General features: G+C 43.7%; 1 protein-coding gene across 1 annotated transcript; it reads left to right on the top strand.

The window, feature by feature from the left end:
* The first annotated feature begins 565 nt into the window (after positions 1–565).
* On the top strand, positions 566–17096 carry DYNLRB1 (dynein light chain roadblock-type 1). The gene is made up of 3 exons (XM_060232978.1): positions 566–761; positions 10588–10755; positions 16709–17096. The coding sequence occupies exons 1-3, from the start codon at positions 566–568 to the stop codon at positions 16750–16752; spliced, it is 408 nt and encodes a 135-aa protein (XP_060088961.1). The 3' UTR covers positions 16753–17096.
* The last annotated feature ends 1410 nt before the right edge of the window (positions 17097–18506 follow it).

Below are 18506 nucleotides of genomic sequence, written 5' to 3'. Positions count from 1 at the left end.
AAAATCTCATTCTCATAAAAAGAATTGAAGAGGGGGGGAAGTGTATAGAAGGGAGTATAGAACTAAGTTTCAGTGAATGGGCATGACCTATGTCTTCATATGCAGTGCAGTGGCTCCTTACTAGGCATACCCTTTATGTAGCAGGTATGAAAACAAATTTCATGGTCAAGGAAAACGTAGGAGGTATGGCGTAGAATGTAATTCTGTGACATGCAGATCTAATCTTAAAACATGCGGAGAGTATTAACTGGTTTTGTATAGCTAGTTAAAATAGGTGGGGAGTCCCAGGATTTTGTTAAGATGATGAATGCCTGTAGCGCATAATAAATCTCATATATCATATGTAAAGCAGCCAGAGAGAGATTCGTCCATAAAACGTGTCAGGATTTTCCCTCAGTCCAGGAGAGCTGTGTGTTGCACCTTGTGCTAAGTTTGAACTTTGTAAGAGAAGCTGATGGGAAAGATAAAAGAAACAGGTTTCTGGTTTCCAAGGTCTTAGTTTCAGATGCTAGGAGGAAAATTACGGCCTTAAGGAGAAGCTTAAGCATGGTCATGGTAGAGACAGATGCACTTTTGTGCTCAGAGGAATATATCTTTGAATCCTTTATTGAAATGTGTTATTGCAGAACATTATCTGAAAACAAACTGCAGCTTCCATGACAAATTAGCATATTTTCTCCCCCAGGCTGAGGTGGAAGAAACCCTGAAGCGAATTCAGAGTCAGAAGGGAGTCCAAGGAATCATTATTGTTAATTCAGAAGGTACTGTGTCATTAGAACTGTTTTTGATTGTCCATTCTGGATACACAAAACCCATTATACCTTTCTTAATAAATAAATCCCCCTCCCCCACAGCCTCTCCTGGAAAAGAGCAGTTTAGATCAGGAAACAGCACAAACGTAACGGTTGAAAGTCCCCCGTACCTTTCAGCTTTTAAAAAACTAAAGCAAAAACAATGGGATTATGAATCTCTGGTCTCTTGTATCACAGGTCATTTGGGCATCACTTTTTAAAAGGTAAAAGTGAAGTATCTAGTCCTTATTACTGACGCAATTACTTTGAAAGTCAAAGGTTGATTTTTGTGCTGTATTGCATGTGGTTGGAAAGACACATATGTACTGGACACATGTGAATGTCTTCATGAATAAGGCCCACTTTCCAGCCTGGTCCATATTCACTCTAAGGAATCCTCAAAAAAAGAGAGAGACCTGTCTTCCATTGCCTCTCATTTCTGTTCTAAGAGCCTCGGGGTTTAGTTTTACACTCGGGGTTTAGTTTTACACATCATGGTGCACTCTAATCTGGAGAACTGGGTTTGATTCCCCACTCCTTCACATGAAGCCTGCTGGGTGACCTTGGACCAGTCACAGTTCTCTCAGAATTCTCTCAGCCCCATCTACCTTACAGGGTATCTTTTGTGGGGAGAGGAAGGGAAGGTGCTTTGAAACTCCTTAAGGTAGAGAAAAGCCGGGTATAAAGATCAACTATTTATCTTCTTTCATTGTTCTGTATGCATTTTACTCTGGATATAATTGTTGTAATGATCTGTTTTTGTTGGTTTTGATTTTTTTTTAAATGTGGTTTTATTATGTATGTTTTAAATTTATTAGCTTCCTTGATGACCCTTATTTGGGCAGATAGGTGGGGTATAAATTTTGTAAAGTGAATTGAAAATGTGCCTGCTTATAAAGGCATGACCTACATATACCCGTATTTTTCGGTCCGTAAGGCGCTCCGGACCATAGGACGCACCTTCCTCCTGGGGGGCGATCCGCTGCCTCTGCCTCTGATCCAGCGCTTCCCCCGCGCCTGCCTGCCTGGCTCCATCTTCTTCAGGCAAGCGCTGGGATCGCTCCACGTGGCCCCACCGCAAACCCAGCGCTTCGCAATCGCCGGCTGCAGAGGGGGCAGCGTGCTTCTTCCTTGTCTGTCTGCCTGGCTCCACCTCTGATGCTTAAAGCAAGCGCTGGGATCGCTCCCTCCGCCCTCCGATCCCAGCTCTTGCTTTAAACATCACAGCTGAAGCCAGGCACACAGGCAAGGAGGAAGCACCCGCCCCCTCCGCAAACCCAGCGCTTTGCGAGCACCAGCTGTGGAGAGGGCAGTGTGCTTCCTCCTTGTCTGTCTTTCCTGAAGAAGATGGAGCCAGGCAGGCAGGCGCAGGGGAAGCGCCGGATCGGAGGCAGAGGCAGCGGATCGCCCCCTGCCCCCGAAGGTATGTACCTTCGGACTATAAGACGCACACACTCCCCCCCCCCTTTTTTTTTGCGTGGGGAAAGTGCGTCTTATGGTCCGAAAAATACGGTACTTAATAATTATTAAGAGATCATTTTTGACAAATATGATTTTCCTAGGCAAGGACTGGGGGAGAGGGATAAGGATAAATAGACAGACACATACACGCGCGCACACACACACAATGTATTGTGGGGAACGAGCATTTAAAATAATATCAAACATGCAAGGTAGTTCCAAATACCAGAAATGTTCTCAATGGAACACACCTATCTTCATTGTGGTCTCTGTGCAGTCCCACACATGGGTCTTGCCGTCGGCAATGGATCCGAACCTTGGAGACTCCAAAAGCTCACTTGAGCATTTTTTGGACGCGCTTTCCGGCTCGCCCTGGGGAGCAGGCACTGACTGCGCATGCCTGGAGCGAGCGGAAGGCACTCCTCCCACTCAGTTTCTTCCTAACTGCCACTTGGACAACACCTTCCTTGTTGCGTTCCTCTCCTTAGCTCGTTCTTTTTGTGTCTTCGTGTTCCCTTTGGTATCGTATTTCTTCTCCCTTTTTCCCTCTTACTATATTTTGTCCATATCTTTTTTTTTTTTAAGGAACCTTATTTCTGAGCTTTTCTTTCCTGCCCTCCCCCGGCCTGGTCTGGAGCGTATGGAAGGGAAAACCACTTTCAAAAAGTGCCACAGGTGTGGGGCTAAAATCCCATCCACCAACGGCCATTCCCAGTGCCTTTTCTGCCTTGAGGAAACTCATAGGGTCAACTCGCATTCCCACTGCGCCAGCTTCGGAAAACGTGCAAAAAACCAGAGCCGCCAGACTTCAGAGTTTTCTTTTAGAAAAGTCTCTCCAGGCCATGCCCACTTCCAGCAATTCGCCGCCTCCCCCATCTCGAGAGGGAGATTCGGCTGTGTCGGCCACTGTAGCATCACTAAGAAAGCATAAGCCTGACAAATCTGCTTCCCGCCATTCCAAGTCCAGCCACAAGTCCAAGAAGTTGAGCCACCGCTCAGATTCATTTGCTTCAGCACTAAAAAAAAAACACATCAGGAATCTACATCTAAAACCTACAAGCCTTCCACCAAGTCGACACCTTCAACTTCAATGGCCTCGACTTCTACCCATCCGATGACTTCCTCGACTCCGATGGCCTCAACTTCGACACAGCTTACCATCCCGACGCTCCTTCCTGCAGAACTTGCAGCTCCCACTGATGTCATCACTGAGATGCCCCAACTCGAACCTCACCCGCAGATGTGATTCTGATCCCATCCAAATCTCCGTTGGTCCACAGCACTGTGTCTCTGGATATCCTGGAACCTGACCCCAGGCATCTTTTGAATCCGAAGGCATTCTGGATTTAAAAGAGAAATTGGCCGGTAGTTTTTTATATCTTTCAAATCTGCACCCTCCTTTGGAATTAAAGATATTGTAGCTTCTTGCCATGAAACCGGTATTTGGGCTTCCTCTTCAATCCTTTCAATAAGACGTTTAAATGGCAACAGTAAAGGCTCCTCATAAGCTTTATAGAACTCAGCATGTAGGCCATCTGGACATGGAGCTTTGCCATTCTTTTGGGATGCCATTGCATCTCCCACTTCCCTTATTGTTATTGGTTCATTTAAAAAATTTTGTTATTCTTCTGTGAATTTATTAAGATTATTTCGTTTAATATATTCTTCCAAGTCTACCTTTTGAACTTGTTTATCTTCATATAATCTTTTATAAAATTGTTCCACAGTTTGGCATATCTCCTGTCTTTGGACTTTCTCTTTATCATTTTCATCTTTCAATACCGGTATTATTCTTTTGGCATTCTCTTTTCTCATTCTATAGGCCAACCACCTTCCAGGTTTGTTAGCGTGTTCAAAAAAGTTTTGTCAGGCAAATCTCAATTTTTTCTCCATTTCCTCTATGAGCAGTAAATTAAGTTGGTGTTGTGTTTTTTTAACTTTATTTTGAAACTCCTGTTTTGTAGGTTGTGCTTTTAAATTCTTTTCAGCTTCTCCTGCTTGCGAAATTAGTCTTTGATAATTTTCAGTTCTTTCTTTCTTTTTCTTAGCACATATCGAGATGTTGGGGTTTCTCCCCTGTATAGAGAGCTTCATGAGTCATCCACCCAAGTCTCAACACAGCTTTATTGAGAGACATCCACTCAATTCTTGACCCGGGACTACAGGGCACCTCTTTCCTATGACAGGGATATTCCTCACCACTGTTCTCGCTCTCCTATCCACTCAGAACTCTGTCATGACTACCACTATTGTTACGACTTCTCCTTGGCATCAAGATCGCCTTTGCCTTGGTACCGAAGGGCTTACAGGCACTTCTCCAGATCCCCGTCACATGACAGATTCCAACACACTCGGTACCGTGATTACGCTGAGTACAAGCATTCACCGATCGCAACGACACCCTCGGCTGTGATCTGAGTCCCTCGCTCACCAATTGCTACCATGCTCAGCTCCCATAGCCTCATCGAAAGATCCCAACAAACGGCCGTCTCCTTTGGCTCCGGATCAGCCACTGCCTCCTCCAGACAACTCCGACTCAGTCAGTGAGTTCTAGGTCTTCCGGCTCCGACCATACTAATTCCCCAGCCTCCCCTGCCTCCAATACTCCATGCCCAGACTGCCTTTCTCCATCCGATGGCTCTAAGACATATCTCAACCTAATTTCCACCATGGCTGAGGCTCTCAGTGTCACGCTTCAACGCCATACATGGCTTCGCTCAACCAACCTTCAAACTGACATCAAACAGAAGAAAGAGGACCTACAGTTTGATGGTCAAGGGTTGTTCCATGCATCCACAGACAATGTCCTCACATCCGTAGATGATGGACATAAGCATGCTAAACGCCTAAATGTCACCCAACAACAGCAGCCTCAAACTTTCAACCGCTCCTGACCCTGGAAACAGCCCTATCTGAAGCGCTAGCATTCTCCTAAACAGTCAGAATACTGGCGTTGGAAGGGACCTCAAACCAAACAGCCCTACCAGTCCTACTAGCAAAAGTCACGCTCACAACTAAGCAAGAAGACTACACCACCTTCTAAGCAGTCTCTTTGACTTCTCTCTCCTGCTCTCTCCAAGTCACACAAGGCTTTTCCCGTTCCTCAGGACTTGGCAAAAGATCACCACAGATACCTGAATACTTACCATAATTCGGATAGGTTACGCGATAGAATTCATTTCGCCCCCTCGCCAGCACTGTTTTATTTTGACACCACCATCCTCGTTTCTTCACGATGAAATCCAAGATCTCCTTTGCAAAGGGGCCATAGAATCCGTTCCTCTCCATCTCCAAAAGACGGGGTTCTATTCCAGATACTTTCTAGTCCCAAAAAGAGACGGAGGCAGATGCCCAATTCTAGATCTCAGGAAACTCAACGATCAGATAATTTACAAGAAATTCAGAATGATCTCCATTCAGTCAGTCCTGCCGTTAATCCCGCAAAACACCTGGATGGCATCCCTGGACCTTCAGGATGCCTATTTCCACATATCAATAAGGCCTCAACACGGGCAATACCTGAGATTCTCCATGGGCCACCACCACTTCCAATACCGGGCCCTCCCATTCGGACTGTCCATGGCCCCTTGCATTTCCATGAAGTGTGTGACAGTGATGGCTGCACCTCTTTGCCTCCAAGATATCACCATCTTCCCGTACCTTCCCGCTCCTGACTGCTCAGTCACCTCAACAGCTTGAACGGGACATTCAAGCCACACTATCCCTTCTAGCATCCTTAGGTCTGTGTGTGAACCTTGCCAAGTCACAACTCACCCCTACCCAAGATCTACAGTTCATAGGTGTCCACTTCTGCACATACCTTCACATGGTTTTCCTCCCTCTACCGCGCAGTGCGCAAATTGTCGAGATCACCACTACGATTCTTCAATCTCCAACTCAACCTGCTGTTTTGTTTCAGAATCTCTTGGGAGACATGGCAGCGACTACATCTGTTATCAGGTTCGCCAGGCTTCGGATGAGGCCTCTGCAACTCTGGTTTGTCCGCGCCTTCCATCCTCACAGACAACCTCAGAATACGATTCTCACCGCACCCAAGGAGGTTCTACTCTCTCTCCACTGGTGGACCCTTCAGCCCAATTTGCTTCAAGGGATGCCCTTCATCCTGCCTTCCCCTACTACAAATGTCACCACAGATGCCTCGAAGTGGAGTTGGGGAGCCCATTTAGAGGACAAGACTATCAGGGGTCTGTGGTCTCCTTCAGAGAGAAAATTCCACATCAACAGCTTGGAGCTAATAGCAGTCCACAGGTCTCTTCAATCCTTCCTCCCTTCTCTAACAGGCCGTCATGTTCAAATTACATCAGACAACATGGCAGCCGTCTTCTACATAAACAGACAAGGGGGGACGAGATCTATTCGCCTTTGCTGTCTATCCATCGCCCTGTGGAAATGGTGCATCAAGCACAACATTTACCTGACTGCAATCCATCTTCCCGGAGTGGAAAATACTCTAGCACAGGGGTGGCCAACGGTAGCTCTCCAGATGTTTTTTGCCTATAACTCCCATCAGCCCCAGCTATTGGCCATGCTGGCTGGGCTGATGGGAGTTGTAGGCAAAAAACATCTGGAGAGCTACCGTTGGCCACCCCTGTTCTAGCGGACTCTCTCAGCTGGTATCGACTGGATGACCACGAATGGTCGCTCAGTCCTGCACATCTTCACTGCATCCTCTGTTGCTTTGGGAAGCCCAGTGTAGGTGTCTTTGCCACATGACTCAATGCCAAATGCCGTCGCTTCTACATGAGGGGGAGCAATGATGCATTTCTCTACGTTTAAGAACATAAGAGAAGCCATATTGGATCAGGCCATGGCCTATCTAGTCCAACCCTCTGTGTCACACAGTGGCCAAAAATTTTATTTATATATATATATATATACACACACACACACACACACACACACACACACACACTGTGGCTAATAGCCACTGATGGACCTCTGCTCCATATTTTTATCTAACCCCCTCTTGAAGCTGGCTATGCTTGTAGCCGCCACCACCTCCTGTGGCAGTGAATTCCATATGTTAAACACCCTTTGGGTGAAGAAGTACCTCCTTTTATCCTTTCTAACCTGACTGCTCAGCAATTTCATTGAATGCCCACGAGTTCTTGTATTGTGAGAAAGGGAGAAAAGTACTTCTTTCTCTACCTTCTCCATCCCATGCATAATCTTGTAAACCTCTATCATGTCACCCAGCAGGCAACGTTTCTGCAAGCTAAAGAGCCCCACGCATTTTAACTTTGCTTCATAGGGAAAGTGTTCCAAACCTTTAATCATTCTAGTTGTCCTTTTCTGTTTGGACAGGAGGTCTCCATTACCTATTCCCTTCATTTCCCCTTATCACATGCTCGATCCTCAAGATCGTCCGAGATCAGACAGACTGCATTCTCATCACTCCATGGTGGCCAAGGCAACCATGGTTCACAAGACTTCTTCAGTTATTGCACCACTCCTTCCTATGGTACCTGACCTTCTCACGCAACATCAGGGCCAGGTCTGGCACCACAATCCTTAAATTCTACGCCTCACAGCATGGAAAATCCGTCCCTAACACTGCCCCCAGAGGTGCAACATGTTATTTTCAATGCAAGGAAGCCCTCTACTAGACGTTCTTACCTTCTTAAATGGAAGCGCTCCTCTGCATACGCACAATCTCATGACATTAATTCTGACATCGCTCTCATCTCCTCCATTCTACAGTACCTATTGTCCCTGCAGGTTTCAGGATGTAGTTGCTCTTCACTAAAGGTTTATTTGTCCGCCATCTCATCATTCCACGTTCCTGTTGATGGTCAGACAGTTTTTTTTTACCGTTTGTCTAAAGCGTTCCTCAAGGGATTTTTACGTCTACATCCCCCAGTTAAACCCATCATTCCTGCCTGGATTTTATCTCTGGTCCTAGCTCAGCTTGTTAAACCACCTTTTGAGCCCTTAGCATCTGTTGACTTATGTTTAGTCTCTTGGAAGACTGCCCTATTGGTTGCCCTCACCTCAGGCAAATGGGCTAGTGATATATGTGCCTTCCGCGCTGATCCACCTTATACTGTCTTTCATAGTTCCAAGGTGGTTCTTCGGGCAGACCCCACCTTTCTCCCGAAGATCATCTTCCCCCTTCCACCTTTCAAGTGCAACCTCCTTACCAGCCTTCTTTTCAGAACCCAAGGACTCAGGTAAAAAAATACTGCATACTCTCGACATGAAGAGAGCCTTATCCTTCTATCTTGCATGTACACAACCTTTTCGAAAGGACCCTAATTTGTTTGTAGCCTTTGGCAATCCCCATAGAGGCTCTAAGATATCCACCCAAGGAATTTCCAAATGGGTGTCTAGTGCAATTTGGTTGTGTTACGAGACTGCTAAACAGCCATTACCTGTCAGACTCAAAGCTCATTCCACTAGAGCTGTCTCGACTTCTTCGGTATTTCTGCATGGAGTATCCTTGGAGGACATTTGTGCCACTGCAACTTGGTCCTCTCCGCTCATTATGCCCTGGACTCTCATGCTAGACGTGATTCCTCCTTCGGTCAGGCAGTCCTCCATTCAGTCTTTCACTGATCCTCCTCCAGGTGAGTGCAAGGTGAGTGCCTATATGTGAAGTAACTATTATGTTTTGCTTACCAATTGCCAGCACCCACCTCCTGTGTTTAGCTTGTTAATCACCCATGTGTGGGACTGCACAGAGACCACGATGAAGATTGCTTATCTGTAACTGATGATCTTCAAGTGGTCATCTGTGCAGTCATACACACCCACCCAGCCTTCCCCTCTGCTGGCTCTTTGCTTCTCTCCTGCATGGATGTCAGTAGCGGCTGGAAGAAACTGAGTGGGAGGGGCACCTTCCGCTCGCTCCAGCCATGCATAGTCGGTGCCTGCTCCCCAGGGCGAGCTGGAAAGTATGCCAAAAAAACACTCAAACGAGCTTTTGGAGTCTCCAAGGTTAGGATCCATTGCCAAAGGCAAGACCCATGTGTGAGACTGCACAGATGACCACTCGAAGATCATCAGTTAGAGGTAAGCAACCTGTTTTTTCCCCAAAAACCCAGACATTTGGGCAGTTCAGGATTTTGTTACAGTTTATCAAGCCAATATAAGTCAGTTTCTGTTCTTGAGCTCCTGTATAAATTGGTTGATGTGGAGAAGCTGAGCTAGAGGGTGAAGGGTGTCTTGTACCCAGTAGCCACACCAGAATGCATCACACTGGCTATTCGATTCAAGTTTCCAGGGCAGCAGCTCCCTTTATCCGCTGCCGCAAAAAAATAAACAGATATGGCACTTTATGTTTTTATTATAATGTAAGGTTCATTTTCATGGACTAGAGCCTGTCTACACTGAAGTTCTTGTTCTTAAAAATAAACAGGAGTAAATATAGAAGAAGAATTGCAGATTTATACCCCACCCTTCTCTCTGAATCAGTGCCTCAGAATGGCTTACAATCTACTATATCTTCTTCCCCCACAACAGACACCCTGTGAGGTGGGTGGGGCTGAGAGGGCTCTCACAGCAGCTGCCCTTTCAAGGACAACCTCTGCCAGAGCTATGGCTGACCCAAGGCCATTCCTGAAGGTGCAAGTGGAGGAGTGGGGAATCAAACCGGGTTCTCCCAGATAAGAGTCCATGCACTTAACCACTACACCAAACTGGCTCTCTTTACTGCAGCGAGTACATTATACCTTGATACATTTCTTAATCTGTAAGAAACTACTAAGCTACTGATTGTTTAAAAATGAATGACATTTTTAAAATACAGTTTATACTTTTGCATTGCAAATAAAGGACTTATGCATGCATAACTGACAGCCTGATACTTAGCATGTTTACTCACTAGTAAACCCCACTGATTTCACTGGGGCTTACTCCCAAGTAAGTATATCAGAGTGTAGTCCAAGTTCCTTTACATATTGGATTGTCTACCACCCAGGCTCTCGGGTAGCTTGTCACATCCTTTGTAATAAGGTTGCTGCACATACCAGATGAGTTCGTAAAACAAGGGCGACACTTTCTGTTGATTTGGAGACTGTGCTTTTGTAAGAGAGGCAAGTTTTATAACATGAGAGACATGCTTCCTCTTGATGGGTACCGTATTCACGTGGGAAGAAAGCAGTTCTGGTAGCTGTGTTCACACAATCAAGCTACTGAGTTAAAAGCACAGACATGTTAATTGTGAATTATTAAAAGCACAGACATCTGGCAAGGGCATTTAACATGCATTTTTTTTTTTAAATGAGAACCTACAGTTTGGGCTAGTCCATCAGTAGCTGGTAGGAAGGAATGTCTTAGCCTAACTTATCCCCAGCATCCTTTTTGAACTCTGCAGGTATTCCCATTAAAAGCACCATGGACAACTCCACCACTGTGCAGTATGCAGGCTTGATGCACAGCTTAATCATGAAGGCTAGGGGCACCGTGCGAGACATTGATCCCCAGAATGACCTCACCTTCTTGCGGATTCGTTCCAAGAAAAATGAGATCATGGTTGCACCAGGTAAAGCAGAAGACAGCTTCAGTTTTGAAATCTTGAAGTGGGATTTCCTTGTCTCAGAATGTGTGTTGTATTTCTGTGTCAGTCTTCTTTGTATTATGCCCATGCTTCAAGGAGAAAAGATCCAGATACCCGCCAGGCCCAAATGTACTTAGTTTCAGAGAAGCAGCTATATAAAGCACATTTAGACCATACCAAACCTTTAATGGCATAACAATTGCAAATAAAAAGACACAGAATATAAAAATTTAAACATTGGCGATAAAATCAAAATGAAACTGAGTTTATAGATGCATTCATACATGGTCAGATTTAAATTTAAGGATGTCAGCCAAAAATTTTGCCACAGCCTCGCTAACCTCTCCCTCAGTATCATTCATTAAATAATAACAGGGTGGCAGAATAGACAAATCTGGGGAGAAAGAAAGCTTACAAAATAAATCTTTATGGAGATTATGATAAAAGGAACAATCAAGCAATATATGCTGAATTGAGTCGGGAATATTCGCTCCACAGGAACAGAGTCTGTCACCTAAAGGGACTCGGTGATATCTCCCTTGTAATACTTTGGAGGGAAACGCATTTGGTCTAGCCAACATAAATGCTCTGCGATGACTTGGAATGGTTAAGTCTGATAGATAATGGGGCATTTTGCTGCAGAAAGCATAAAGACCTAAGGAAGCTGGGGAGCAAATATAAGGGTCTATTGGCCGTAGTTTCGTTTCCTCCACCTCCCACAGTCTCCGTTTAATACATCTGAAGATATGACTCATCAGAAGTAAAAAAATCATCAACCTCTATCCCCAAGTGGTTAAGTTTGGACATAAGCACTGCTGTCCAGGATGAAATATATGGGTCTCTTTTCATACAATCAAGAATAATAATAATAAATTTTATTTATATCCCACCCTCCCCACCTCGGCAGGCTCAGGGCGGCTAACAACATTTTATAAAAACATACAATAGTAGATAGTAGATAAAAGCCTTAAATTTAACAATATAAAACATTAAACTTAATAACAATAAACCAATCCCAATAAGTGCAGTTATTCAGCGGTATAGGTCTTCAAACCGCATTGGCGGATCTTTAATTACCGATCTTCTTAGCAGTCCAAGTGTGCAAGTTTAAAAGGGCGGTCTTGCTTGCAGGCCCTGCGGAACTGATCAAGGTTCCGCAGGGCCCGCACCTCCTCGGGGAGTCGGTTCCATAGGGTAGGGGCCGCGATTGAAAATGCCCGTGCTCTAGTGTTCTGGTATTTAATCTCCTTTGGCCCAGGGATGGTCATTAGATTTTTCCCGACTGACCTCAGTGCTCTCTGGGGTTCATACGGGGAAAGACGGTCCCTCAGGTAGGCAGGTCCTCGGCCATATAAGGCTTTAAAGGTAATGACCAACACTTTGTACTGGACCCGGTATATAATCGGCAGCCAGTGCAGTTCACGTAGCCCTGGCCGTATATGTTCCCGTTTTGGGAGTCCCAACAACAGCCTGGCCGCCGCGTTCTGCACTAGCTGCAGTCTCCGAGTCCGGCACAGAGGTAGCCCCAAGTAGAGGGCATTACAGTAGTCTAGTCTTGAGGTGACGGTTGCGTGGATCACTGTTGCGAGGTCCCGGCGCTCAAGGAAAGGGGCCAACTGCCTTGCCCGCTTCAGATGGAAGAATGCTGACTTGGCGGTGGCTGCTATCTGGGCCTCCATTGATAGTGAAGGCTGTTAGGCTCTGTTCTAAAGTGAATTTTGAGCCAGAATTTAAACACTGCAATCCAGGCTTTTGTCTCCACCAAAGACTGACCCACTTCAGAGCAGAGATCAAAGTAGGACACACATTTTGGCATACCCAGAATTTGTCTAAAGAATGAGGCTTGAATGCCCTCCACTTTCCTGGTAAATGCTGAGATCCATATAGGGATACCATAGAGAATTTGGGCTAGCGTTTTGGCTTTGAACACCTTAATTGCTGCTGGAACTAATTGGTTGCCCTTGCAAAGAAAAACTGTTCAATTTGAGCAGCCGAACATTTGGCCAAGTTGACGGTGTTGTTACAATGTGAAACCCAGCTTAACTTATGATTAAAAGTGATCCCCAAGTATTTAAAATTTTTTGTTTGCTCAATTGTTGAGTTGCCAATAAACCATCTCTGTGGGCGCCAGCAATTTGAAAAGACAACTACTTTAGATTTGGCATAATTGATAGAGAGTGAATTACAATTACAGTAGTCATAGAAGGCATTCAAATACCTTTGCAGGCCCACACTTGTGCAAGAGAGGATGGTAGTATCATCAGCATAAAGTAATAAGGGGACCGCTTGGCCTGCTAGTTTAGGCGGATGACCATTAATAGGGTTCAAAAATTGTGCCAGATCAGTTAAAAATAAATTAAAAAGATGTGGGGCAACTTTGTTTAACCCCCTTTAACACTGGGATTTTGCTAGTCAAGTCACCCCTAGAAGAAAATTTCACTTGGCAAAAAGTATTAGAATGAAGTTTCCTCAAGAGAAACAGCAGACGAGGGTCCATTCCCAGGTAACCTAGCTTGATCCATAGTTGGGCTCTATCTATTGAATCAAAAGCGCCCTTCAAATTGATGAAGGCAGTATATAATTTTTTAGTCCCGGTATGCATATATTTTTCAGCAAGGAAGGCCAGAGTGCAGCAATGGTCCATAGCAGATTTGCCTTTGGAGAAGCCAATCTGTTCAGGACCTATGATGTTGCCTAGGCGCATCCAGTCAGTTAATCGGAGTTCTAAATGTTTGGCATACAATTTGCCCACTATAGATAATAAACTAATGGGGTGGAAATTTTCTGGTAACACTAACCCCCACTTTTTGTATATTGGGATAATTATAGAATCAGGCCAAGAGTCTGGGATGCAGCCATGCAGATCAATGAAAGAGAACAATTTTGCAAGGGGCAAGAGCCACCAATCGGCAAACTTTGTGAATACCTCAGCAGGAAGGCCATCAGGGCCTGGTGCTTTACCCGCTTTTAAATCCTTCAATAAATCACTGATTTTTTCTAGAGTTACTGGAGGCTAAACCGGCATATCAGTAACTGGGGTTTGCTAAGATAGGAGGGGAAACACATGGAGCAGCAAAAATGTTAGAGAAGCAATCAGCCCATGTTTGCGCAGAAATATTTGGGTCAGTAACAGAATTGATTTTTAGATTACCTAAAATGATTTTCCAGAAACCCTTATTATCATTAGATGTTATCGAGTGGTCAAGTTGGTCCCATTTATTCTGAAAGAAAACTTTCTTTTTGGATGTAATAAGCTCCAGATAGGCTGTCTTACAAGCAATGTAGGCCTTAATTTTTGTTGGGTCTTTGGAGTGACAGGCCTCTTTAAATTGTGCTCTCAGTTCTTGTTTCCAAGCTAAACATTCTGTATTGAGCCAGCTAGAGAAACTAGACCTAGACAAGATCACAGGTTTAGCTTTAGCACTACAGTAATCAATTAATAATGAGAATCCTGAAAGGATTGTATCATCTGAATTGGAATTTATGATTGAATCCCTTAATCTGCACAGTGCTTCAGACCCAAAGAGGGAAGAAAATTCCCTTTCTAGGGCTGGGGACCATTTGATTTTTTTTAGAACATTCTCAGAGGCCTTCACAGATTGGGAAGATGATACCTTATTAACCTCCAGATCCAATCTTAAAGATAGAATTAGGGGCAAGTGGTCACTTTCCGTGCAGGAATCAATGTAAAAGTTATCGATAGATTACAGAAGGTTGGGTGAACCCAAACAAAAATCTATCACACTGCAACCCCGTGTGGAAAAAAAAGTAAAATCAGTTGTGGCTGGAAATTTGGAGAGACCATTAAATATTATAGTATTGTGTGCTATGCAGAATTCAATTAATCTAAGACCTGCCTTATTGGTTAAAGTATCTTTAGAACAACGGGGCAAACATAATTATAGTGGAAGGGATTCAGCCGCTTCAAAGCCAAAATGAGAGATCCGTTTCTGATTATTACTGCCTAGCCGAGCATTAAAATCACCAAAAATCATGAGCTGAGCAGTATGGAATTTCCTAGATAAAGACATCATGCAAATTCACATTTAGACTTTCTGAGAGACTAGAGTGCTAGAAATGTGGCTTCTATTAAATTCGTTATGGCCTTGAATCTATTCAAATTTATTTATTTATTTGGACATTTATACCTGGCTTTTTTCAACAATGGGAACCCAAACTGATTTATGACATCATTCTCATCATCATTTTAATCTCACAACAACCCTGTGAGATAGGTTAGGCTGAGTGGCCTAAGGTCATCCTCATTTACATCTGTTTTATCAACACCAATATTGAGTTTTGAAGTGTAATTTTTTTTTTTGCAAAATCTCTTCATTAATACACCAGATCTATATTAAACATTTTAATATAGAAACAGGAGACAGACACGTCTCCATTCCTGAGGCTTTTTGGTTCTTGTTTTAGTTCCCAGTACACTACATGATATCACTCTTTTAAGGCTAATGCTTCATGTTGTTTTTTAAAGACTATACACTGTTGCAGTCTGACAGTGCAGAAACTAAAATACCAGACCCTCAAGTCCATGGTTAAGGGAATATCTGTGCTAAAGATATAGATCTTGACTATTTCCTTACATTGCTAGAGGTGATATTGTCCCAAGATACTGTGATTGCAGGTTGCTCAAATGTAACATTGAACCTAAATCAAGAGCTGTAATATTTGACTGTGTTCCTGGTTATTGCTGTGCCACAAAACTAAAATGCTTTGAATGTCTTTGTTACAGCTACAGCCTCCCCTCCCCCTCCCCCCCTCCCCAATCAAGTCACAGTGACTTATACTGACCTGGTAGGTTTTTCAAAGCTAGAAGCATTCAGAGGTGGTTTGTCATTGCCTATCTCTGCATAGCAACTCTGCTATTTCTTGGATGATCTCCCATCCAAATAATGAATGACCAGGGCCAACCTTGCTTAGCTTGCAAAGTTGGTAAGGGTTGCCAGCTGTGGGTTGGGAAATATCTGGAAATTTTTTTTGTGGGGTAGACCCTGAGCTATGCTTCTCAGAGTAATATGATATCAGTAATTGGCTGTCAATGCCACAGTACTATTTTAGAGAAAAGCCCGTCATCCCAAAAAAACTGATTCAGAGTTCCTTAGCACCCTTCCCATTGTAGTCATACCTGTTTTTCAGTTACTGTAATGTAAATGGCAGACATTTTCCCCCAGACTTTTTAAACAGATTTTTTAAATTAAAAAATAAATGGCAGACAACATGAAGAGGGTTTGTTATTGAAAGTGAACATGTGTGTCAGCCACATCCCCTCCTGAAGCCCTGAAACACAAACAGTCCAATCCTGTGCAGAGTTGAACACAGCAAAGAGCAGAACTCCCTAACTTTATTGAGCCTGTGGATTGTGGAATATTGAGGCAGAGTAGTGGGTTTCATCACACAAATGGCTGCCGTGGGAAGCAACTACAAAATGTTGGGAGTTAAGCACCCTTATAATGGAGCAGTTGTTTTCATATGCACACTCCTTACAGACCCAAAGGTGATGCCTTCTGGAATATTGTGAAGTACCTCCTGCTCCAGACAGGTAGAGGAAAGCCAAGACTGGCTCTTTGTTTGGGAGAAGAAGTAACTAGGCACTGTGGTGTCCATTGGTACTGTGTTGGAGATCATTGTCAAAGAGCACTGAAATCAGTGGGTTTGGCACACCTCACTTTATATAGGATGTGGCTGCATATTTTGCTGAGAGGCATTGTTCTGTGACCTAAGGAACAAGCAGTTTGTGGAAAAGGGGAGGGGTGGTGATGGAGAGAACAGTGGCAGGTTACTTTCCCAAGTGGGATGTCAAAAGGTTTTACTTGTGAATATAAACAAGTCAACATTGCCAGCATAAGCAGTACAGATTTTTTTTAAAAAAAAATCTTGTGTGAATTAACAACAGAAGGTTTGATAATGATTATGTGTTTCCTTGCAGATAAGGACTATTTCCTGATCGTTGTTCAGAACCCAACTGAGTGAAAACAAACTCCTAATGCATCTTTTTTATTTAATATCCAAAACAGCTATTAGTATTTTACTGCTTGTGCCACCTTAATAATGTTTAAGAGATCCTTTTTTAATTGTAAGCAGATTAATATGACTGAATTTTCATTCCATGGAGGAATCTGATGACATAATCAGGGTGACTTAAATGTCAAAAATAGATAGGTTTGTTAAGAATGTAACCTAATTAACATTGCTATTGTCTGTATATTTGTAATCCCTAAATATGTTTTTCTTTTTGTCCCCCTTTTATTTTGTCATTTATTTAAATACAAAGTGGCTTTTTCTTCTGAAATGAATTAAAAGCATAGTCAAAATTATTTTGGTGTGTGTTGCTTATTTTATTTTTACAAATTAAAATGGCCTAGGAGAGCCAGTTTGGTGTAGTGGTTAAGTGTGTGGACTCTTATCTGGAAGAACCGGGTTTGATTCCCCACTCCTCCATTTGCACCTGCTGGCATGGTCTTGGGTCAGCCATAGCTCTGGCAGAGGGTGTCCTTGAAAGGGCAGCTGCTGTTAGAGCCCTCTCCAGCCTCACCCACCTCACAGGGTGTCTGTTGTGGGGGAGGAAGGTAAAGGAGATTGTGAGCCGCTCTGAGACTCTTCGGAGTGGAGGGCGGGATATAAATCCAATATCATCTTCTTATTCTTCTTTGGCTTACTCAGTTTTGGTAAAAAAAATGTGGGAGGTTAATTCTTCAGATTGGCCACAGTGTCACAATATTTCTTTCAGAAGTCTTTCAGTGGGCAATCAGTATCTCACATTACTATCTACTTAGTATTTGCCAAGGCAATATTGTCTTTTTTGCCTCATTGGCCTCATGAAAAGGGTACACTGGGAAAAAGATGTTCCTCATCATCCTTCACCCTCAATTCTCTAAATGTACAAGTGCCAGCCATAATTAGGTTAGGAGTAAGCCAGAGTGTGGTCTGGAAGTGTGCAGTATAAACCAAAGATGGAGAAGGACCAAACAAAATGGTTCCTAGCAGCAAAGCTCAAGTGTAACTGTAGGGCGACTCCAGGCTACAAGTTCCCCCCACCATTGAAAACAAAAGAGGTATTTCTTATCTATTGTAGAGCCCACAGGAAAGGTAAAATTCCTCTCTCTCACAAAACTCCAAGACCTCTGGGTCCTCCCTTCCTAATCCTGTAAACTTAATTAATGGGCCATCATCCATACCACTTGACAGCCTTTTATCTCCAGCAATCTAGGATCATCAGCAGACATTAGCATTCTGACCTTGGACAAATTACATCAAGAAATATTAACAGTTCCTGCTTACACCCCAAACCCATCTCCTGGCCCTCTTCTCTGAGCAAACATAGAACATTATACTTTTGTATCTAGCACCTGGGAATCATTTAACTCACCCTCACTACACAATGGGCTTTCCATTAAACTATGTATAAACCACTTAACACACCCAGCCATACCTCCAGGTTATGTTTTTGCCTACTTAAGGAGATACTCTGGAGAGACTTAATGCGTCTTGTTTTGTCCTCTTACAGACTTGCACCCCCAAACTCTATTTGAGTCACTTTTCATATTCATATCACCTGCTTCATGGACTCCTGAACCTCTAGATAGTAACTATATTTCCCCCAAGATCCCTGCTGTGTCCCTCTCACCTCTGTATTATCTTAAGGTTGTGTGTTTGTCTCCAGTGTGAATCTATTTTCTGTATGTGTGGATTATTTTATTATTTTGTATTAATAAAACCTCCATTGG

Source organism: Heteronotia binoei, chromosome 2 (assembly GCF_032191835.1).
Source record: "Heteronotia binoei isolate CCM8104 ecotype False Entrance Well chromosome 2, APGP_CSIRO_Hbin_v1, whole genome shotgun sequence".
Lineage (NCBI taxonomy): Eukaryota > Metazoa > Chordata > Lepidosauria > Squamata > Gekkonidae > Heteronotia > Heteronotia binoei.
This window is presented reverse-complemented; position numbering and strand designations above follow the sequence as displayed.

What these genes read in the sequence shown, in the direction of transcription:
- DYNLRB1 (XM_060232978.1), top strand. Translation starts at nt 566, where the DNA reads ATGCACTTTTGTGCTCAGAGGAATATATCTTTGAATCCTTTATTGAAA. An exon ending in CATTATTGTTAATTCAGAAG is followed by an intron (nt 762 to 10,587) that starts GTACTGTGTCAT and finishes TGAACTCTGCAG; the next exon opens with GTATTCCCATTAAAAGCACC. An exon ending in TGAGATCATGGTTGCACCAG is followed by an intron (nt 10,756 to 16,708) that starts GTAAAGCAGAAG and finishes GTTTCCTTGCAG; the next exon opens with ATAAGGACTATTTCCTGATC.